This window comes from Hesperophylax consimilis, chromosome 15, assembly GCF_061612785.1.
Source record: "Hesperophylax consimilis isolate HC1 chromosome 15, BYU_Hcon_1.0, whole genome shotgun sequence".
In the NCBI taxonomy this organism is placed as follows: Eukaryota; Metazoa; Arthropoda; class Insecta; order Trichoptera; family Limnephilidae; genus Hesperophylax; species Hesperophylax consimilis.
Window position 1 is genome coordinate 26,794,817 of NC_142850.1, and position 24,742 is coordinate 26,819,558.

The 24,742-nt window shown below is 34.5% G+C and overlaps 1 protein-coding gene across 2 annotated transcripts in view; it reads left to right on the forward strand.

The window, feature by feature from the left end:
* The window catches only part of LOC149417577 (uncharacterized), a 47,250-nt gene extending 22,854 nt beyond the window's left edge, over positions 1–24,396 (forward strand). Inside the window, exons 2-5 of one of the 2 annotated variants that reach the window (XR_016303267.1) lie at positions 16,574–16,694; positions 19,828–20,003; positions 21,945–22,044; positions 23,827–24,396. Coding sequence is in view for 1 of the 2 variants with exons in the window: in XM_089640094.1 (XP_089496220.1) it covers positions 16,574–16,694; positions 19,828–20,003; positions 23,827–23,928 (399 nt within the window). In the remaining variant the exon portion in view is untranslated. The remainder of the gene's footprint in view (positions 1–16,573; positions 16,695–19,827; positions 20,004–21,944; positions 22,045–23,826) is intronic. The other variant, XM_089640094.1, reaches the window with a different exon arrangement.
* Positions 24,397–24,742: the final 346 nt, after the last annotated feature.

Consider the following 24,742-nt stretch of genomic DNA (forward strand, 5'->3'; position numbering starts at 1 on the left):
AACTTTTGCTTTCTTATAAAATTCCTTACAAAATAAACAAGTTTTGTACTCGAACGTTTCTAGACTCCGTTTTTCAAGCGATTTTAATGCCTATTACTTACAATATAAGGTATACCTACAAGGTATACCAATAATATACACGTTTTTGGCTCGTAGCTTCCTCTTAAACGGGGTTAGAAAGAGAAAACCCCACGCTTTATATTCAAATCTATAAATTAATCATAAAATAATCTAAATATTCACCTCTATGAAACCAAAGGTTCTGAGTTCTGACCGCAATTTGAGGAAAAAATATGATACTTTTTATTTTTATATGAAATGACAAAAAACCGAGGTGACAGACAGTATAATACATTTTTCTAATAAAAAGTGTTTTTTTTGCTATAAGTAATTTTAGTTCACGGTTTAGCCAAAAAAAAACATAAGGTGAACCATTTTTGAAACTTTATGTTTGTATTAAAAATTTCAAAGTATATATGTTTATCTTTATTAATAGAAATTAGTGTCCGGCCACAGACCACCATCTAAGTAGGGAAGTTAAAATTTGTGGTTACGTGTTATTTTTAGATGAAAAATCTGAAAAAAATTTTTTTTTTAGATCTTACTAAGCGCCACCTATCGGGTCCAAAACTATCCAATATTTCAAGCTGGAACCAACCACACACATTTTCAAAATTTCATTTAAAACGGTTGTTTCGGATATTAGTCTGTACGAACACAGTGACCCGTGATTAAAATTAAGATTCAGCTTGCGTATGTTTGTGCTCGCAAAACTCGAAAAGTAGTTGGCCGATTTGATGAAAATTTCAAAGTTTGTTCTTATTAGTGCCAGGAGTATTTAGAAAGCAGTTTTACTGGTGGAAGATGTCGGGGACGCCGAGGAAGACTTAACGCTATATCTCTGCACCGGAACGAGATACAGAGTCGAATTAAAGAAGATGTAATGTAGTTTTGTTAAAACTAACGCACATTGTGAATGGTGGAAAAAGTCGGAGACGCCCGAGTTCACTAGTTTGTAATAATAAAATTTGAAAGCGTGTTTCACCAACTTTCAAACACAGTTTTTAGAATTAAGATACTTTCAGAAATATTCCGTTTATTTGGAATTAATTGCAAAGCGGAAATACAAACAAATTTTACGACCTTCTGACAGCGCCTTTAAGAAATATAAAGGTAAATATGCCAGAGGCCTGAGGAGTTAACTGTCTTTTAAATTAATTATTCAAACATCATCTTAAAACTTTCTATTATCTATTTATATAATGAGAAGTGTCGGTCGACGTGAATTTGTTTTTTATACAAATCTACAGTTTTATTCCGAGATTGATGAAATTTTGCACACTTGACCTTCAAAACAAGAGGAAGGTCACTGTTTACGTGAAATCTCTGCGAAAAGCCACGGCAACGCCAGGTACTTCAGCTATAAAATAAGGTAAATTTTCGATACATTTTGACTTATTGTCAATTCAGATCACGAACGACAATGTTTTCCTCAAAAGAAAATATTTCTAATTTTATTTCTGACTGCCTGGCGACAGTATTGATTTAACCCTCTCCATTCTCCCCTAACCTTTTAGTGTTATCGATACTTACTCTGAGTTGTCCTTATATTCATTATAATAATATGTGGGCATAACATTCCCTGAAGAAAGGGGCGCATTTACTGCTTTTGGGTTCTTTTATGCCCTTGTCATTATTGATATGACAGCTGTATCAAATAAATAACACCATTAAAATATTATTTAATTGGTTTGTTTTCTTCTTCACCAGAACTAGTAGCTACTACCTGTCTTTATTTTAAATTCCAATTATTTTTCGGATCGTGTCTCTTTTTCTTTTTGAACAATTCGAAAAATATTAAACACAATATGGTGGCATGTTTTATTTTTTAGATCATTGTCGAAATGGCGACAAAAATTGTAATTAGCGACGTGAACCTCGAAATTCTAGATACTGAAATTTTTTTTCGATTTGATGTATCGAATTCAGAAAACAATATTTTAAAAGGTTATTCGAAGATAATATTGTTAGTTCTGAATTTTAAATATGAGAGCGACAAAAATGACTTAGCTGAGTCTACCATTGTATGAGCTACCATTTGACCCAAAAAGCGATATCCCATCTAATTACCGCTTTTACAAAGAGCTATCACAGGTCAACCCTCATTTACTGTACGCAGTATCTTGGGTCAATTCGATGCAGCAAAACTTTCGAATATATTTTGATAACATAAATGGCCTTTAAATGGTCGAAGATGAAACTGCAAGATGATGTCATGCAATAAACTAGTTCCAGCGAGAGTTTGTACGTGACGTCGTCGTTCTAATATCTTCTGTTTTTTTGTTTTCATTCAAGATATGTGAGAATGAAGAGAACGATCACTGATGATGTACGTATGAGCTCTTGCTGGGACTAGTATACAAATAATATGTATACATGTAAATAAATAGTATACCTGTGAACAGTAGACATTGCATCTAAAACAATATGTTTCTAAATTTTCATTATTTTTTATTAAGGCGATGCACTACGTCGTGTAATATTTTAAATTGAGCCGCTATCAATAACAACCCTTACGTAGATGGCGATAAGGTTTAAATTCCCGCCACCATCAGCCTGTATTGATTTATGAAAGAAAAAAACATGGCCAAAAAGTGCCATTTATTTTATTTGATGGAGGTTCAGGCACAAATATTTATTTTTTTTCCGATCATTTTATAAATAACTTAATTTGCCACATTATACAATAAAATCATAACCGAAAATGGGTTCGTAAGTAGGAGATTTTGAACTTTAAACAGTTTTCATAGTCCTTATACATTATTTTTTTCTGGGCTTATAAAAAGACTTATGTAAAAAATACTCGATTATTTCAAAGGCCAGGATGTATTCTACTCGCAGTATTTAATTAAAGCATCTGAAACATTTCTAGGCGACCAAATTTTTAAACCAAAAACACATGATTTTGCATTACTACGTATGGCATCGCCTTAAGTCCCAGTGGCCTAGTCGGTTGAGGCGTTGTTCCGGTAAGACAGAGATCCTTGGTTCAATTCCCAGTTACCTTTTTTTTATTTTTCTGTTGATTCTTCTGTTTCATGTCTCGTTTACATTTAATAGTATTATATTATTCTTTGATGATATCTTGTTTCTTTGTCTGAATATGGTTTTACTCGTATAACTATGAATGTTTTTTACGAAATTTTGATTCGATCTAGTCTAAAGAGCAGTCCAAATAACGGAAAGCCTTAGGAACGTACTGAGACGGGGCTTGGTCACATAGCTTATCTCAGATTGGATGAAAAGATAAACTGTTTAAATATTGACGACATGTGGAATATATTTGTGTAGACAATAGACTAAATACGTGTAGACTGAAAAAGTCGTTCGCCAGTCAAATATTACGTTTTCAAAAAATGCAATCTTCTTCAAAGAACATGGACAGTGTTGAATAGATCAAACATCGGAAATGCAGCTATCGATGTTCTCGTGATATTGTTGAATAGATGTACCTCATCTAGAAAATTTAAAACCTTAGTCACGGTCACATCATGACTCGACATACTGTAACATATAATGTGACAAAATGTCACGTTGGGTGTCAAATTTCACGTGTTTTACTGTAATAAAAGTAGAGCATGTTGATCTATTTCAAATGACTGTGGGACAATGGATTCATGAATAAGAAAATTACTCATTTGTTCTCAAACAATCAGTGGCGGTTCTTCCCTTAGGTCAATTGGTGTTTGACCCCCCAAAATTATAAGACAACAATAATAAATATAATAATCAATTATGTGCATCAAAACATTTAAAATGTAACGCGAAACAGCGGCGGCGGCGAGTGACTAGCAGTGACATCTGTTGTCTCTAATAGAAGCTTTCATTCACAAGTCCACACGATTCGCTGGGTCAATTTAAAGAATGTCCAATTTGGCATCTTCTGTCCCTACGCGCGCCATAGAATAAACGAGATGGCACTATATTTTTCGTCGAAGTAAAAATTAGCTTCCGAAGAAAGTTTAGGAATGCTTAGGTCATGACCGTGGGGGAGACAACACGGTGAATATTATATGTTTTACAGAGATGGTGACATAAACAAATGTCGTTTTTTCATTTTACACGCTTGTAGTGTGTGGAACAATGGTTGTTTTTCAATTGCATAGTTCGGGAAAGGATTAGAATAATTATTTATGTTGTTATCGATTTAGAATGAAACAAAACAAAAAACGTCAAAAATCATTGTCAAATAGAATCAAACACTGATTTTATTTATTTTAATGTTGTGGACAACTACATTAAAACTTAGTATCTTAAAAATAATTTGCCGTAAGTACATGGATTGTGTATTTATTTCCAATTTATTATATTAACATAATATTTATTTTGAGTCCGCGACTCTAAAACTCTATAACAAATTGATATAGTTAATAATATATGGGCATTTTTCACAATATCAAATAAAGATTAGTCACACATTTTTTTCAAATGACCTACCACGACTGAATCCCTAGAGCCGCTTCTGCAAACAATAATCCTTGGGTTTAATCAACTTAAAATACATGATGAGTATAACTGATAAAATTGTTACCACGAGAATTAAGAAGTGCAGCGATTTTATTCTTGAAGTTCATTGTCTCAATCTTCGGCTTCCTCATGTGTGTGTCTCAAATGTCCGTTCCATCCCAACGATGGTAGTGCGGTATAGCGAATTCCTCATTCCTCAAACAGAAGCGATCACAAAAAAGGATTAGCATTAAAATTCATAATTGGATAGTATTTTGTTTTAAGTCTTCCCAGAGTCACGTTCTTTCTCCTTATTTTTGATTTAACAACGATCCATCTTTTTGAGTTTGCTCCCCCTAGGAGCCACCAAGGAACTCCCCCAAGGTGCCGCGCGGGGCGCTCGCAGCGGAGGGCTGCGCCACTTATTTATTGGACAATTTGTATAGCGCCGCTTTTGTGAGATATCACGTCAGGTGCGCTTCTCCTCTCGCTTTATAAATAACCTTTCTGAATGAATCTGTTCGCTCGTGACGAGGTTATACGTAACTTAGCGTTCGGACACCCTGATGCCATCGGCAAACTAATGTTGGGAGTGCTTCAGTAGGGATGTGCCGTCGTGAGTCCATTGAATAATAACCCACATGCTACAATACCTTTAAAATATCCGTAAAACGATGAAAAATTAACATCTAAACCTAACATCGTGACCAATTCAACCTAGTTTTTGTTGTATCACTTTTATGAATTTATATCACTTTTTAAAGGTGTGGTGAATTGACATTTTGATGAGTAATTCGGTTATCGTTAGTCACCAATATATCTACCGCTATATCTACCATATTCAAACATACGTAGGTACTACTGATAACTTCTTTGCATTTCCACCATGACCCTCCGTCCTTCAAAGCTTTGCGATGATGCTATTTCAGATTCCTTCCGTTCTATTCCTGGGGTTCCACGTTTATTTTCTCGACTTCATAATATTGACATTTTTGGACGACTGCACGTTATGCAACTTTTAATATCTCCAATGCCTGCTCTACACTCAGATGTCACCCGATATATTCAGCGGAATTTTACCGAAGCGGGGAAGCCCGAGTGCTGACTCTCGCTCTTATGCTACGTATGCATACGCGAGCCGAACTGCCGAACTGAACCTCAGCTTTTAGGAAAGGAACGAAGCAACCGCAAATCGTGCGAAACGCCGCTTGCAGTTTCTTCGTTCCTTTCCCGTAATTCGTGGCTCGGTTCGCGTTTCGGTTCGCAAATTTATACGTACCATTATATCGTGTAGCGACTGCATTCGCTCAATACTCGCTCTACACTGTAACTGATAAAATATATCATCATAACGATACAAAGAATTTTCGTCGAAATGCAAACATATTCTCATTTTAATGAACATATGTTCATACATCATGATAATATATTCGTAATTTAGATACTAAAAGTTTTTCAGGAAACCTGTTAAATCATTCGTAAGGCCCACAGTTCTGTTTTTAACCGGAATTACTGACTAACTAACTAACAATAAAGCCGTTTCCCCGCAGGGGTAAGCAGAGAGGACGGACTGCCAAACAACTCGTTCTTGGCACACACTTCTTGCCTCATTCACATTCATACATCGTCTCATACATACTCTTCTATTATTCTGACTCTTGACATGGCCCGACTCGAGTATCTGATTCACTTGATCGTGCCATGTCTTCCTCGGGCGTCCCCGACTTCTGCTACCATTCGCATTTGCATCATCCTCCTTACACTTTATTCTCCGCTCGTTCGCTCTACATGTCCAAACCATCTAAGCGTTAATTTCTTAATCTTATTCATTACTTTCTTCAGGGGTACCCCAGGGATCCGTTTTGGGTCCACTTCTCTTCATCCTTTTTACAAATGATGTCGCCAAAATAATCGAGTCATTTGATCTCTTGTCTCAATGCTACGCTGACGATCAGCAAGTTTATTTTTACTGCGCTCCAAATGAAATCAATAGTCTCAAAATCCGTATAACTGAATGTCTAGAAGCAATAACTCGTTGGATGTCTTCAAACAAGCTGAAGCTCAATCCATCTAAGACTGAGTTTTTCTGGGTAGCCACAAACAAACGTCAACATTTCATAGACAATTCACCTATTACTATTTCCGGCAGCGATATCATCCCAAAAACAACAGTCAAACTTCTCGGTGTCAATTTAGATTCAGACTTTTCGTTTAAAAGTCAAATAAATAGGATTGTAAGCACCGTTTTTTTTCACCTAAGACAACTCAAGTCTGTCCGAAGAAACCTTCCTTCAGAAGCAACAAAACTACTTATCAACTCTTACGTAGTCTCACGTCTCGATTACTGCAACGGCATTTATGCCAGCCTTCCAAAATATCAAATTGACAAACTTCAATCAGTGTTTAATGCAGCAGCACGGCTCATAACCGGGGTTTCAAAATATTCGCACATTTCAGAACACCTTCGTAACCTTCACTGGCTCAAGTGCCCTGAAAGAATCCAGTACAAACTGTGCTGGATGGTGTTTAAATCCATCAATGAAATGGCCCCACCCTACATCTCTGAACTATGCTTCCCGGAAAACACTGGTCTGAGGCAGTCAACGCTTAGATCAGCAACATCAGCAGCTGTAGGCAGACTGATAGAACCTATGCGCAAGCCAAATACTAAGTTTGGTGATCGCGCTTTCGGAGTATCTGGGCCGAAGGCTTGGAATAAACTCCCTCCGGAACTAAGATCCATAACAAGTCCAACAGAATTCAGGTCTAAACTAAAAACTTACCTTTTTAAGCCGTCGTACCCTTAAATTAAATATACCAATCCTAAGAGAAAGTCCAGTTATATTCAATGTTTCAATTAAGTCCTAAATCCTGTATCTAAATTTCGCCAATAAACAATTAGATAATGTTAATTAAGTGTTAATCTCAAGTGACCTACCAGGTAAGTATTGTACTGTATATTTTCTCCATAAATAGTTAAGTAATAACATAGATCACTGTAGAAATGTATTATAAGTTTGTACAGCGCCCTTGAGGTGTTTTTGCACAAAAACGGCGCTATACAAGTCATCCAAGTATTATTATTATTATTATTACGCTTACATCAGCCTTGCACTCTTTGCGGTTCTCCACATTTCTCACACGATCATACATGGTTTTAGTCATTCTTAATAAATTAGCAATAGTCAGTTTTCTCCATGTATAAAATTGCGAAATTATTTTTTTTCATTCGGTATATACCTACAACACATTTCTAGGAATTACAAATTTATTGGTTCTGGTAAATTTACGCCTTTCCGAAGATAATTTGTAATCACGTAACTGCGCAGAGTGTGTAGAATTATCCTCAACGTGTAGAGCAGGCACAAGCGATATTTTTATTATTTTTTTGGCAACCTACATCCAATAAAAAAATGTGTTTATTTTAGAATTTTCGTAATTTCACAACTAGAGCGTAAATTTACCCGCTGAAGTGATATGACCCGACGACCTCCGACGGGAGAAACTCCCAGTGAACTTGAAGAGTCCTTGGCCCGACCAATCGATAGAAGGTTTACCTACGACCTTGCTTCGTAGCCAACCTTCATTTTCCCTGTACATAAGCTACCTATAATATTCCCTTACACGTGTAATCAGTAAATATAAACTTACCCATATAATATGTGGTAGAAAAATTTTACAGTTTGTACATTGACTTTTATGTAACTTCTATTATAACCTCCCGATTTCTACCCAGTTTGTTTTTAACATTTATGATGCAATATAATATATGGTAATGTACGTGGTAACACTCAATGACAATACTGAGTTTGAAATATCGTTGTTCCTATAGATCAGGGGTCTCCAAACTACGGCCCGCGGGCCGTATCCGGCCCGCCAGTGTCTTCCATCCGGCCCGCGACATCTTATGACCAGTGTCATCAAGGACCCGCGACAGCTAATGGCTAAGACCTTGCTCAGAAGGGGCGAAAACTCCGCGAATTTTTTCGTGCGAATAAATAAATATGCTCGTTGGCGAGGTACTTGGCACCAATACATTGCGTCCACAAGTATCGCGCGAATATATCAAGAGGATTTTTTTGAAAAATCTTTATTTGATTCGCAATGATATCAAGGTCTAAGAAACGAGTATCAAAAATTATCTTCAAAGCTACGTTATCTAAAGCTATATTTTCATCCCTGAAAATTCTATTGTCTGCCCCCCCCCCCCCCTAGGACAGAAAATATGGGTGTCTAGAAATTAAAACGGTTTTGGCCCTCCGAACTCACTGGAGTAGTCAATGTGGCCCTCCGGCTGAAAAGTTTGGAGACCCCTGCTATAGATCATTGCGAGCTGTAAATAGTTGTATTGAACTTGAATTTCTTTACAGAAAACACTGTGCAAGTTTCATGGCACCAGAGCTAACAATTCGACAGTTTGGGCTAGTTGTTCTACAGAACTAGAACAATACATAAAATTTCAATGTTAATATTTAAGTTTTGTGACAGTTTTATTCAAGTTCTGAGAAACAACTGGCCTATAATGGAATAATAACAGATCATGAATGAAACTTTCACAGAACTTAAATATACATTATTATCAATTAGAAATTTGTTTAAGTTTCGTGATAAAGATTTTCTAATTATTTAGGATTCCATTATCATTATTACATTACAAGAAACATTACGCAGACCTGTGAAAAATCATAGGATATTCTGAATTCATCCGTGACAAATCAGTGCGAATTTGAGTTAATTGTACCAGAGTTTACTCTCACGCAGGACTAACTAACGAACAGCACAGACCGAAATTAGTATGTTTGTTTATTACTACGTTGCACGTGTCATTTTTATACAATAATTTAAAGAGTGCTCGTCACACTTAAGGCGAAGCTTAATGCTATATCACTATTTTGATTAATCTTTATGATGAATTGGTGTATATTATGAATACCAAAAAATCTGCTTTAGATAAATTGAAGGTTTCCTATCGTTTCGCTTGAGTAGAATACAAATAAAAAAATCAATTACTCAGTAAAAAATATAAATGTATATGTACTACAAAAAAATATATTTTTTCAATAGAAATGTATGAACGTGTAAAGGAAACAACTTTAAAAAATACAGTATTATTGCTTAGATTATCTGTGACAGTTTCACTTGATTAACTTTTTTGCTTTCTTATAAAATTATTTACAAAATAAATAAAAACCAGTTTTGTGCTAGAAATCGAACGTTTCTAGACTCCGTTTGTCAAGCGATTTTAATGTCTATTACCTACAATATAAGGTATACCAAGAATATACACATTTCGGCTTTTAGCTTTCTCTTAAAAGACCAGTTATACGAGTTGTTAGCCATAACAATTATTTTCAACTTGAAACTTGAAAAAGTGAACTTTTCGAAACGTTTTGTCGAAAATTTGAAACAACGTTGCATTCGAATACACATCTCTTTTTTTATACCCATATCGTATAGATGTCAATTCTCACAGGTAAAAACATCTTGTTTTTTTATCAGCACAGACAGTCTGTGCCACAGCAACACGTGGCGGGGTACAGCTAGTATATAAATATATCTGCATGTTATAAATATACACTCAACTGCTTTTTTACTCAAGTCAATAACCGCTGCGTTTTTTTTTCTAGAGGAGTTCATTCACATTGATTTAAATTTAAACATTATGCAATACACACCGCTGATATTAGTTGCAACCTCTCACTCTTTCTCATTAACCACTCATGTGACAGAAAGAGATGTTATTCAAATTATCTCCACCGCATTCGAAATTTTACAACAGTAGTTAATAAATAGTTTTTAATTATAAATAAGTAAACGGCAGAATACTTGCCGGTCAAAAATAATAGCCGAAGCGTAAGTTTTAGGACGTGATATTAATGTACCAGATAGGTGGGTGTATAATATCACTGATGTCCTACATGTCAACAGTTTAAAACGTGTTCAATCTCTTTTTATAAATACATCTACAGTGGTACCTCGACATACGAGTTTAATTCGTTCTGCAACCTTGCTCGTATCTTGAATTACTCGTATATCGATTTAGATTTCCCCATACAAAACAATTAGACTACCATTAATCCGTTCCAACCCCCAAAATGTCACCCAAGTTATTTTTGTTACGTAGGTTTGAATAATAAAAACGTATTTATAAATAGCGCCGAAATAGATGTTTGGTGTATAGCTTCTTAAAATTAGAAATCACCTGCTGATCCATGGGCTGCAGGATAGGAGTGGTGTTGAGTGGTAGGTAGAGAACCTTTATAAATTTGAACTCCTCGAGGATGCCATCTTCGAGGTTTGGTGGATGAGCAAGGGCATTGTCGAGGATGAGAAGGGCTTGCACGGGTAGGTTTTTTTCCTGTAGATATTTAACAGAAGGGCCGAAAACCAGGTTTACCCACTCCACAAAGAACTCGAATTTCGCTCGTAACTCAAATCAAAAAATCACTCGCTCGCCGGCTCGTATCTCGAAAAACTCGTATGTTGGGGCACTCGTATGTCGAGGTACCACTGTATTTGAATAAGTACTTTTGTTTTCAGTAATTCATGAATGCAAATCTAGATTGCAGAAATTAACCCATTTTCCGATATTCGATCGAGCTGAAACTCGGCAGATAGACTCGTTGTCGATGACAATGCACTCTATCAACTTTTGGTGGTAATTACATACACACGCGCGGAAATATACGCATTTGGTATGATTTGAGATTTTCACGGCCAAAACTATTATACTGATTTGTTTTTGGGGTATTATGCCGTGTTGCGCTACCTCCTTCTTTAGCCAACGATTCGGACAGCATCGCAGTGTCCATCATCAGGGCAGTTGTTGTGTAATTTTTAAAATTTAATTTTAAAGATCAAAGATTACAGCAGTTAATTTACGAAATAAATGTCGGTCCTACCCGATCGACATTTGGCGACGTTGGTAGAGTTGTCGACTCTAGTTGAGTAGGAAGTTTTAATCCTCAGTAAAACCATTTTTTTATTATTACTAACACATTTTAAAATAGATGTACTAAAGTTTAAAAAACTGTATTTAAATATTCCGTATTTTATATTTTTTCTAAATCTTGATATAGTGAATTTTATTTTAATTTACCTACAACCTCCTCTGTAGATTATTGCGCAATATAATCATGAAAGGTATGAGGTTTAGGTAAGGGTAGGTACCCACCTTCAATCTCATTTTTGTATTACTTCCTTTACCGCCTGGCAACAAGCAGAATCTTGTTACACAAATCGCCCGTAAAATAAATTATGAATTCATTATTTCTGGAATAGTTAGTTACCTACTTACCTACCAGTACTCACGCTTATAAAAAGATTTCTTTGATGTCGTAAATGACAGGCTCTGTGAAGAGTTGTAATGTATATATATATTAAGCTATCGTCTTTCTGAGAACCAGCTTGTTCCATTTTTTGCACTGAAACTGGTTTGGCTCATCTTAATCAGATCTTGGAATTCAGTACCTAGCCTGCAAAATAGATGAAATAATACTAATGTTGCAAGCAAACCAAAAAATTAAGCTCCAGTTAGAGATTGTTTGGTTTTAAAATGACAATATGTATAGTTCCTACTGGAATGTCATTTATCCAGTTCCTACCTATCTCCAACCATCAACTTGCTGGAAAAGGATTTGAAAATTTAGAACACTAGGAAGAACACTGAAATTCGAGTGCATTTGTTTGGAAATAAACAGAAGAAGAATTGAATTACTGGAAGCAAATTGTTTGTGGTTTTTGTATACCTTTGATTATATATTGTATACCTACATAATCTTTGAAAAGAAGGAAGTATTGAAAGTGATTAATATCGTCTAAGTGTTCATTCGTTGTGTTGTGACGTGTTTATTCTAAGCTGTAATTTGGAAGCAGTTTCGGATGCAACAGAGGCTTTTCTATGGATAATTAAGTCATTTATACATATAATTTTCATATTATACTCACAGAACCGTACCCAGTATGTAGGTACTTAAATTGCTTTCTAGTACGAAGCGGCTATATAACTGTATATCTTTCTCGCATTGGAAGCTCTCTCATACTGTGGCTTATATCGGTGCAAAATACTTTGATAAAAAGACACGAGTCAAAAAAAATAACTTGTAGAAAAGAACTTTGTGTACCTCGCCACCTACATAAAACACGATATACGTCGCTCAGGTAAGGTTAGGATCGAGTCAGAATCGAAACGTTGCTTGAAATGACTTTAGTCATGTGACCATATCTGAATAGACGGTTACTTCCCCACTATTATTTTCTCCCTACTACCGACGACATACCCAATTGGGGATGCCACAGTATCACTGGCTCCCGACGGTTTGGATCAGTTGGGACTCTGGTGCGGTATTCACATTTAAAGAAAAGTCTAAAAGTACTTGGCAAATGTACCACGTACCGCCCGCTAGCGACATGCTCGTGTGATTGAAATTAAATGAGTCTGCCAGCGTTTTATTGGTTTTAAGTTAATCATTTTAATTGATCGTTTTAGGGCGACACAAGACTCGCCTCGGAGTGCGCTCGTGGCTCATATTTTAATTAATTCCGATGAATTCGTAACGATAATATATATATTTTAGAGGTTAGAAGTTATTTATATTAAAGATTAATTTAAACAGTACTTAACTATTGAAATATTTTATATAAAACGTTTTTCAACCATGAAATTAGCGGTAAGTACCAGATTTTATTTTTTTAGGCGATGAACTTTCCGAGGAATCCCTCTAGAAACATCTGAGATTTTAGTGATACGTTCATCAGAAATAATTTATATAAACCCTTTCGGAAAAATAAATTTTCTAGGCCTGCTAGGACAAATTCGACCGTAGGTTCGTCCATTACGCCGGGCCGCGCGCTGAATATTGTATTTACATGACTTCACCACTTAAGATTCCCACTTTATTTTAGAGATTTGCAAGGGCAAATTCAACCGTACTGAACTGCTTCTTCACTTGCGTCGTCGTTTTGTTTATAATTTATAGAGACGTTAGAGAATTAGCTTTCGAATGAACACTATATTATTAAACTTTAAAAATCGTCCCTAAATAATTTTAGCGAAATAAATACCGATTTCGTAGGTTATTCGTCCAGTTTCACGTACCTACATGATACATTTTATTAGCAATTTGTTATTTGCGAGAACTGTACCTACTCAATTCTGGTTGAGATAATATTACTATTCGTTATTGAGTTGGTTAGACTTAAGGACCGGTTGTTTCGGAGAATTTCTCAACAATTCATCAAATTTCAACGTTCATTTTCGGGTTCTGTGTAAGTCCTATTCAAGTTCTGTTATTATATCATGATAGGCTAGTTGCTTGACAGAACTGAAATAATAATAGAACCTGAAAATCTTTCACAGAACTTGAAAATTAACTTTGAAATTTGAAGAATTGTTCAAATTCTCCGAAACAACCCGTCCTAGATTGTGAGCCAGGGCCAGGGTATAAAGGCCGGGTATTGATGAGATTTGAAGTTCGTATAGTAATTATCTTGGAACTCTTTACTATTCGATTACATAGTAAAGAGATTAGATTATTTTATTAGATTACAGTTCTGCTTTGAAGTCTTTGAGTTTATTCCGAGAGACTGAGATTCAAGTGAAGATTCTATTAGTTTCTCTTTTCACTTTTCCTGAAAGCTTTTCTGCTTCGAAATTAAGTTTTCTCAACTTTTATTGTATCGTCTCATACCACTTCCAAAATGATTTTTTTTAAATCTTGTCATTGATTATATAGAATCCTACGCCACGAGTGTTGTCGAGAACTAACATTTTTTGGATTTTCCGCACGGAGAAAAATGATTATTGGTAATTTATTAATAATCTTTTCAAATTATCGGTAATCCGGTTAAAAACGGGATTACAGGTCGTTTACTGACAAACTTTTACTAAATTCATAATAAATCGCCACACGTTTTCATGCACCTGCTACATAGACTAAAGTATAATACATCAATGACCTGCTATCATACCTTGGTAACGTATAATGACGAAATGCGAAAATATTAGGAATTTTATGAACACGTGATAATTTGTGATAATATATTCGTATTCGACTAAAAGTACTAAACTTACTTGGAAACCTATCAGTTCATTCGTTAAGGGCATACAATCCAGTTTTTTAACAGGATTACGAATAATGTGAAGAGATTCTTAAAAAATTAACAATACCCATTTTTCTCCGTGCAGAACAAACTGTGTTTAACTTCTTAAATTCTCTAGTGAATGTTTGGATTTGTGATACAAAATTAAGAATAAAAGTAATTTTAAAAACCTGCAAAAAAATGCACATTTCTATTTGAATTTGAATAAACAATTATATCTGAAATTGTTTCCAGGGATTTTGATTTTTAGATAAGTGTTTTTTTAGCTGTCTGTTTTTGGCTTCAAGTTGTTTTTCTTATCATCAAAGAAAACTCCGCCAGGTTTTATTTCCTGTGTATATTTGTGGTTTCCTTTGAAAACGTGTAATCGGAGACAATCTATCTTTCGCCAACCGTCTCTGGTTAACACTTCAAAGAGAAAATACTTAAAAACACTCAATTAAATTGAATTATTTAGTTACCTAACGACAACTATCAATATATTTATAAACCAATACAGAACATCATAAATAAACAATTTACCATAGCATCACTATTTCGACCTGTACCTATATAAAAATGTACCAATCACTATTCGACTTCCTAGTTACAAGTAAGTAGGTACCTTTTAATTAATTAACCTCGAATCCGTGAAATTATAATTAAAAAATATTATGCAATTTATCAAAGAATTAAGTGCTAATTTAAAAGAAAATGTTTTTCTTATGGGGAATTGATTTTAGTAATGCGCGGAAAAAAAGGCGTTATCCATAAATAAACCACTCACACGTTATCTACTATCAAACGGTTTTGATTTCTGTTTGATGTGAAAAATAAACAGAAATTGATTATTTATTTGAATGATAACAAAAATCTTATTATAGGGTACCTGTCCACCTATCCTCTGAAGCAGTTTTTGCTTTAAAAACATAATTCAAAATCATTACGGAAATTTAAAAATGTCAACCCTGATCGACGGTTAATTAGGTAAAAGTGTATCAATATAAGTAGTGTGAATTTAAATATTTTACGAAACATTGAATACACACTCATGAAAAATAGCCGAGTAATGCACCCTGACTGAGGCTTCACATCGCATAATCTTGATAGCGGATTTAGGTAAGCTGTCTGGCGGATAAGAAAATTTCCCAATTCGATTGGGTTTGTGGAATCGATTCGTTTTCTACGGCTTCTAATTCCCATCATTTGTTTAGGAGTTACTGCTTCAATTAAAGAATATAGGCAGAACACTGTAACTGTAATGATTAATGGATAATAATATATAAATTTCTTCCTGTTTACCTTACGATGTAGCACACCTTGTGATATTTGAATTTGAACAATACGTATTTTTACGAAAAATGTTCAACTTCAAATAATTAAAAGTTGCATTGATTGCATGTTCATTAAGTTCGTTTCACGCCATTTGATTCAACCTACAAGACCAAAAATCAAACAAAATTGCGATGGGACAACAACACCACCATTGTTCAATAATATTGTTCATCGACGTGACGGTTGGGTATATTTTTTAACTCCAACCTTCAAATGAACATTAACAATAACGCATTTAAAATTAACGCGACGTACGAATATAATATAATACGTCCTATGCTCGTGTAAGCCCAAGGTATTGTGAATTATTATTATTTGGTTTATAAGATTACTATTACGGTTCGGTGTGCGTTATTTAGGTTTTTTCTATTTCTTACCAGAAATGACAAAATACTGCACCGACAATAACAGGACTTACCTAAAAAAATCTCTTTATCAAATAGGTAGATACTTGCCTTCCTAGTACCTGCTCAATGGCGCTCGACGGATTTTTTTACAAAATAAAAAAAAAAATCAGCCGTAAAAAATCTATTAAATTTCAACAACACTATTATTGTCTTTGCTTATTTATAATCATCATATAAAAAAAACCCTGCATCAAATTTCGTGTTCATTTCAATATCTACATGCATTATTGTTGTTTTTTTTTCAGATCACCCTGCAAGATGAAGAAATAAAGAACAAGGTGCGCGTGATAATGCTGAACATCTCGAAACTGACGTTTCCCAAGGATAAATCTCCCATAAACAATGTCTTCATCTCCCAAGAAAAGGGTAAGCATATTTTTTTCAAATTTTTTGTGGTTGTTCATTCTGAAAACCCATTTGAAAAAATATTATTACATATAATTAGGCCCGTCGTCCCGTTGGCTCGGTAATGGTACGAAACCGACAGTAACCGGAGACCGTGGGTCAAAAAGTAATGTTCACTACGGTTTGCGGAGCAACCATTGGAGGATTTTCTGCGCAGGGTCTCCGGCTTTAATCGATTTCGTACCGATACCGAATCAGTCGAACGACGGGCTTACTTTCTACAAAGCTAGCCTTTTGTACTCCGTTGTCGCCGCCACGGCGACGTAAAAAACATTCTAACAACTCCGATGGCGCCGCAGCGGCGACATACACAACAGGTATATAAAAGGGTCCTTTTACAGGTATATTCACAGGTTCTATTCAGATGTATATAGTACTCATTAGCGATAGGTTGTGCTTTTTGCTCTGTTTTTCATTCATAACAATAACTACGCATTCATTTTATTTGAATCATTTTTACTGCGCAATAAATATGGAAGAGAATTTTGAATCATAAATCAACTATCTAAATCAATTCAGTGGTAGTGAAGACGAGTTTGTATTCGAAGTGCAAAGTGACTTTTCTGATATTTTTTTAATGATATTATAATTTCAAGCAGTGAGAGAGGATAGGACATAGACGAAAAAAAAACACATGTTTTGAACATCAGTTTTTCAGATGTAGATACCTAATCTACAGGAGTAGAATTGGGTAGATATGACCGAAGAGGACAACCTTATGGACACTATAAACATTGATATTGGCTCACAAAACAAAGGTCCACAGGTTCCTGCTTCCATCTCAGAACCTATTCAATGTTTTAAATTGTTTTTAACAGTCGAGCTTTCCGATGAAATTGTTAAAGAATCCAACATTTTCGCCAGAACAAAATTACAATCAAAAGAATTACCTCCAAATTCCATTTAGCACAATTGGCGTGATATTGAAATAGATGAATTTTAGCCATTCATTGGAGTCATTATTAATATAGGAGCAATGCCACTAGCAAATATTCAAGAATATCGAACTACCAGATGCAATACCGGGATCCCTTTCTTTTCTGAAATATTTACAATATCAAGGTTCAACCAAATATTTTGAATGTGTCACCTGAAAACAAACAATCCAGATACCAGCAATTTAAGAACCAGGATTCAAAAGGCAAGCATTTTTGGAATACATTTATGAGAAGTTTTCCAAGTATTTTATTCCAAACAAAAACATTTGTGTTGTTGAGCCGGTTGTGAAATTCAAAGGAAAGATCTGTTTCATCTCGTATAACCCAAATAAACCAACAAAATGGGGAATTAGAATATATGTTTTTACAGATTCGGAAACAGGGTATGTCTATAACATTCTTCCTTATTACGGAAGCCTCACCACAGAACAACTAGGCCGGCCAGACCTACCTGCCTACCAGTAACCACAAGGATTCCGTTACATCCGTATCAAAATAATTTACAGATTATTCCCAATGCACAAGGCTATCACAAGTTCACTGATAGATACCACACTAGCATTCCACTCGCTGATGAACTATTGGAATTAAAAATGTCATTTAACAGGAACAATTATGACGAATATAAAAGGGATACCAAATGAAATCAAAATGCCAAAATTCACACCATGAAAAATTATTGCAGTCAAAAAACGCAGAAAAATGCTCCACACAAAAAGAACAAAAGGGTTTTAACAATGCCTATACATATATAATAACCTCTGCAAACGCAGGATCCACATCCATTAGAAGGATGACAAAGAGTTGTGGCGTCATCTTTAAGGATAAACCAAACGTTATCATCGATTATACTTAATCCGTGGGTGAGGTTGATCGTGCTGATCAGTATGCATCGTCGTATTGCTTCTTAAGAAAATTGCTGAAATGGTGGCGTAAACTCTTTTTTTGGGGGATGGAGATATGTTCCATTAACTCGTACATTTTACATAAATTTATTTAAAAAAATAACAATAAAAAACCATTGAGCCATTTGATAATCAAAATTGGACTAGATCAATTAGTGGGTGAATACAAAAAGCCTCGAAGTAGATCATCTACTTTCACTCCATCAGAGACCACTAGGCTCAATGGAAAACTCCACATTTTGAGAAAAGGTCCCAAATGGACTGTGATCTGCTCGAAAAGGTCAGAAAAAGGTGGCAAACGGGAAACCAGTGAGTAGGTACTGTGACACGTGTCCTAACAAGCCACATATGCATTTGGGCGACTGCTTTCTTAAATACCTCATGTTAGAAATAGGGAATATTTTCTTTTATTAACAATCTTATTTGAAAATAAATATGTATATTATATTTCTTAACATTTTTTTATTTTATTTTAAAAGAAAGACAAACATTCCATGGTTATGAATAACCTGAAAATATTTGAAAATTTCTACTATCACCACAGTAAGCGGAAATGTTGCTTGTGTTGAGTTGGAAGACTTAGCCAGCCGAGGAATTAAACACACTTCGCCTGGGTGGGACCTAAACGCGATGTAAGCCCAGCCACTGAGTTTGCATCGCGTTTAGGTCCCACATCTTTTACATCTTACATCCAATATATTTTTATTATTTTCTAAAAATATGATAATTTTTCCTCATATATATATATACATCACACTGGAGTATGTAGCTAGTATACCATATGAAAAAATATATAGAGTACATAGGGCTAGGTACCTACCTCACTATGTTAAAATTTCTGCCTCCATGTAAATAAATATATGGGTAGGTAAGTACTAAAATCCAATTCTAAAAGAAACATTATTATTGATTTTTGTACACGTTTTCATTTTCAAAGAAAGCACACAATTTAAAATATAGGATGGCGTAAGCCTTGTGTCCTTTATATTATATAATTATTATTTTATTTGGATGAATTTCAGCGCCATTTACATGAAAAATTAATGAATTGACAAAACATTGTTTTTTTTTAATATTTCCACAAAAAGTACAATGTTGCCAATAATGCAAATGAAAAAACTTAAATTGATGAACAAATAAGTACAGATACAGCGGTATATGCCTAGCAACATCGAGAGTCAATGGAAAATGGCAACAGGGATACATCTGAAAATTTTATTGTTTTGAGTATATATTTTTTAATGTTTACAGAAACAAAAGGACTAAAATCAATCTACATGATCACCAACATACTGATGGCCAAGACAGTTGAGTTCCGAGTAAACAAGGGCACATCATCCCGTATCTTCCACATCGGTGACCCTACCCCCCTGGTGTTTGGGTTCGAACAGTTTGACATTAATGAAGAGGGACAGATCATTTCAGAGGTAAAATAATATGTATCACAATATCTGACTATCAAACATGTATTTAATGCATAACTAGTTCTTGTTACTACTCGATTGTTCCTGAGTGGCAACATTGTTTTCTTAAAATCTTTTTTTACTTTTTGGCCCTTTGAAAAAAAAAGGTGTCATTTCTTAGAGCGGGTTCAGACATTTCAATTTTAGTTAATCAACTCGACACTTGAAAGGTGAGTGGTTTATTTAAGCTTAAAAGCATATTAACAAGTAGACGTAGTTCTGGAAACTGGAAAGAATGTTGTGTATAGAAAAGTTTCATGGTTGAAAACGAAAGAAATTCTCTTGCAGAAAGATAAACCTTTTTCCATTTTTATGAGATCTTCGTTTGAGGAAGCTTTTGTTGAAGTGAACATAAAAATAACTGGGGTCGTCGTCCTGCCATGCTAACATTGGAAATGCTAATACCTTTCTCTCTGACCAAATGGCAAAGAAATTCTGGAGCCAAAGTTGAAAGACTTGAAATCTTTACTACCTCTCATTCCAAAAGACGCTCAGGATCTACATATAAAATTCATTGGAAAATAGTTCTATTGAAGATAACGCTGATGGATTTTCTGGCAGTTCAGATTTTGACATTGAGGGTGAAGAGTAATGTTGATGGATGAACATGTGAACTTTATACTTATTTGACAACTTTTCTTGTTTTTTATAAAATTCAAATTTTCCTTTCTGATATTTCTAATTAAAAAGACATAAAATGTAATTGCTTTCAGTCATATATCTTTTATCATGTACATCTGTACCTATTTGTTATAAGGATCCGATCCACAAAATAGCATTATGTTAAAAAGATTTCGCCAATTTTAATGATTATCTCTTTATTCTACCATCTTAGTAAATCCTACATATAACATTTCGAAATAACACATATACTCTATTAATTAACTTACATAATCCTCCTGTAAATTGCATAATTACACATGATTTTTAAATCTGACTTTTCCTTAAAACTGAATTATCTCAATACTATGCTCGTTTGGGTTGGATGTAGAAGTAGTGTGAACCTTCTTTCAATAAAGTTGATCAAGTTTTTGTTAGAAATCTTGTCATTCAATAAAAGTTGATCAACTAAATATGAAACGTCTGAACCCGCTATTACAATAGATCATGGAATTCAACTAAATATTCATTATAAAACCCTTTCGAGGTGATTTTAAAGGAATGCAATATGCCGGAAACCATACAGTCAGCACTAATTGATGGATACAAGCTGGATTGTAGGAGCTATATTAATCAAAAGAAAATGTAATCTTCTTAATAATATATAAAAATTCAGTCTGCGTATGTTTGGTCTCGCAAAATTCGAAAAGTAGTCGACCAATATTGCTGAAAATTTCAAAGTCTGTTCTTGTTAGTGCCATGAGTGTTTAGAGAGTGGTTTGAATATTAGAAGAAGTCGGGGATGCCCGAGGAATACTTAAAGCAATATCTCTGCACCGGAATGCGATACGGAGTTGAATTAAAGTCCATGTAATGAGGTTTTTAACAGTAACATTGTGGTATACAGTAGTGAATGGTGGAACAAGTCGGAGATGCTTGAGAAAGATATTAGCAATAGCGAAGAATTATGGGATCCACTGGTAAATAATAAAAATGTAATAATGTATGTATGTAACTAATACATAATAAATTAACATTTGGAAACTTGGATGTAGGTACAAATGGCTAAAATAAAAATATTAAATAGAATATTTCTACTAGCTATGCAAATGATATTGATTGCGAGCTGAAAATACATGACATAGTAATTCCAGTCATTACATCACACAAGTACTCATCATTTGAGTTTTTGCTAAGATAAAAGTAGAAATTTTATTTTAGGTATTTTCGATACTCGTACTTTTTTCTTATTTATATATAAGACTTGAGGAAAGATAAACAAAAATGGTGATTTGGCCCTCACAGGTGAAGAATTAAGATCACTCGATGGTTCCACGTTTACCAAGCCCGGATCACATGAAAAAATGCTACATACAGCAGCTGATTGGAGTGTTCGTGTCAATAAGTAGGCAGCCAGGGCAAACCTTTTATGCTAACAGAGACTGTCCTGTACTAACATTTTTTTATTATAATACTTAACAGTTATTCGCAAAGTTTAATAATTCTGCGCATGCCATTAAAAAACAATAAATTTATAATTTGCATAATTCAAAATGAAGCTAATAAAAATTGAATGTTGAGGCACTTGGGTTGACACAAATATAACTATCGAAATGTGCACATGAAAGTAGAATGATGCAGGTTGTATTTCTTTTATTTATAAAAAGGAGTCCAAAGGCCGGCTATAGATTGCGCATTTAAAGTTGGAGTGATCAACACATACTTAGGTGTATCGGCACGTACCCGACAAACTTTAACCAGCTATTCCTTAGCACATTTGGAGTAAAAAATGTTATGGGCACTTTGCTGTCCGGTAACATTTTTTTATTTTTCATATTTTCACCACATGTCACCACTGTTTTATCCTTTGTCACAGTTTGAAAACCCATCTGACAATATTTTATTCGAGTTTCGTTGAATAATATACTTACGTACCTACATTGGCGCGCTTTTACAATCACAACGAAATGGCATGGCACCATTCGTCTCATTTTTAACTATTATTATTTAGTGTGTATGAAAGAGCGAATACGCTTTTTGACACACTTGCTAATAACAGCTGTTGAACACGAGAAACAATGCCAATGACAGTGACGGAGTGTGGATTTTTTTAATAATTTTTTGTTTTTAATTGAAAAAAAATGTTACCGGACAGCAAAGTGCCCATAACATTTTTACTCCAAATGTGCTAAGGAAAAGCTGGTTAAAGTTTGTCGGGTACGTGCCGATACACCCTGTATTTATAATGTAGGTATATACATTTTCAAAAGTATTTTTCTTTCTTACGCCTAATTATTGTTTTATTAGCGAGAAAGGAATAACAAGTATATTTATTCGATCATTGATTATTCATAAAATTATGCAGTGCGTGTTCATAAAATTCCTGAATTTTTTTTTTTCAAGTTTGAAACAAGCCAAATGGAAACAATGGATTTGTTTAAGTAGGACTGTAATTGACTCAACTACGGCTGAGCGATGCTTTTAAACAATAAATATTAACTGGATCGTTTGCATATCTCCATTTTGGTGAAAATCACCTCAAGGGCGCTGTGTGAAAGCATGTTTTTAACTTAAAGCAGCAATTATTTATAAGTAAAACTGATACCTATCTCATCAGTCTGCACGCCCCTGCACGTTCCTACAAATTCATAAACATTCCAGAGTGGTAGATACTCTGCTCTGTTGAAAGACCAGCATTCAGAAACATTGCTTGAAATGGCAATAGTCGTGTTTAGAGACCAGATCTGAACAGCCAGGTGCTTCCCAATCGTCTTCTATCCCATCTATTTCCTCTCCTCACTCCCTTTAGCCTCACAACATAGCTCAATAAGGGATGCCATAGCCCCACTGACTCTGGGCAGTTGCAAATTGTGGTTATATTGACTATTTATAATTTATATAGAAATCTCCTGTTTGTGTTGTCAATCCAATAATCCCTGTTCATCCTGCATTCCTATATTGACTCTAAGTTGCATGTACACCAGCTGATTAAACTCCAACATCGTCCTCATCCATGGAGCATGTGTTCCAAGACCTAAAAAAAGTGTACAGGTCGCACCGGGACAGGAGCGCTCCTGGCTAGGTGGAACAATCTTATTGCATCGAAATCTCCTGCTCGAGCATGACAACTAATTATTTGTGTGATTATAAAAAAAAATTAATTAAACTTTTATTGTTTTTGTTTCAGTCTGCTGCGACAATCCCAACAAAAGACGTATCTTGGAATAAAATAGTCCCTCATGATCACCTGTGTCACTCCACCATTGAGCACTTTGCAGTTACAACATAAATTCCATGCAATTTCATTTATTTAATATGTAATACAAACATGTACTTCTACATGGACACAAATATTTCCATTATTTCTAAGACTTCTTATCTACATACTTAAAAATATAAACTCCAGTATTTATTTTATATAAGTTTTTTTCCTACCTACAGAAAAATATTTCTTTCTGAGAAACTATGATTACAAAATATGTAGTTTATACTTTGTCTAGATGCATTAGTTGGCTATTCAATATTTATGATTATTTTTATTATTAGTTTTGGTTGAGAAAAGAATGAATGAATAATATTAAAGAAGATGGTTACCAATTTTGGGAAGTGATATATGATCTTTAAACAAATAATATATTTCTATGAGATTGGATACCTACTTATTTTTGCTGAAATAACTTAAATGTTAGTATTAAGGTATTAGGAATGATCTCTATGAAAAATCCATTGAGGACTAGCACTTTATAGATATCAAAATTTGACAAATAAAGTATATAATGAAAAAAATATATTGTGCTTTGCATTTAATCCTGCTTCTCTTCCCCTGCTCACTTCTTTCAATCCCATGAACCTAAAAAGCCCTGGTCAGACCATTAGTTCAATTTTGTTTGAACGACATTTGAACCAAAGACCATCTTGTATGACAATCTTTTGATTTGTATGCCAAGTGGTGTAAAATAAACTGTTGTATTATAATTTTATATTTTGTGTGGTTAATACAATTATAGTGGTTTATGAATTTTTGGGGTATTTAATGAGACAGGGAATGGGACATGTCATTAAGAAGTATGTAAAGGTATTTTTCACACATCTTTTCCCTCACC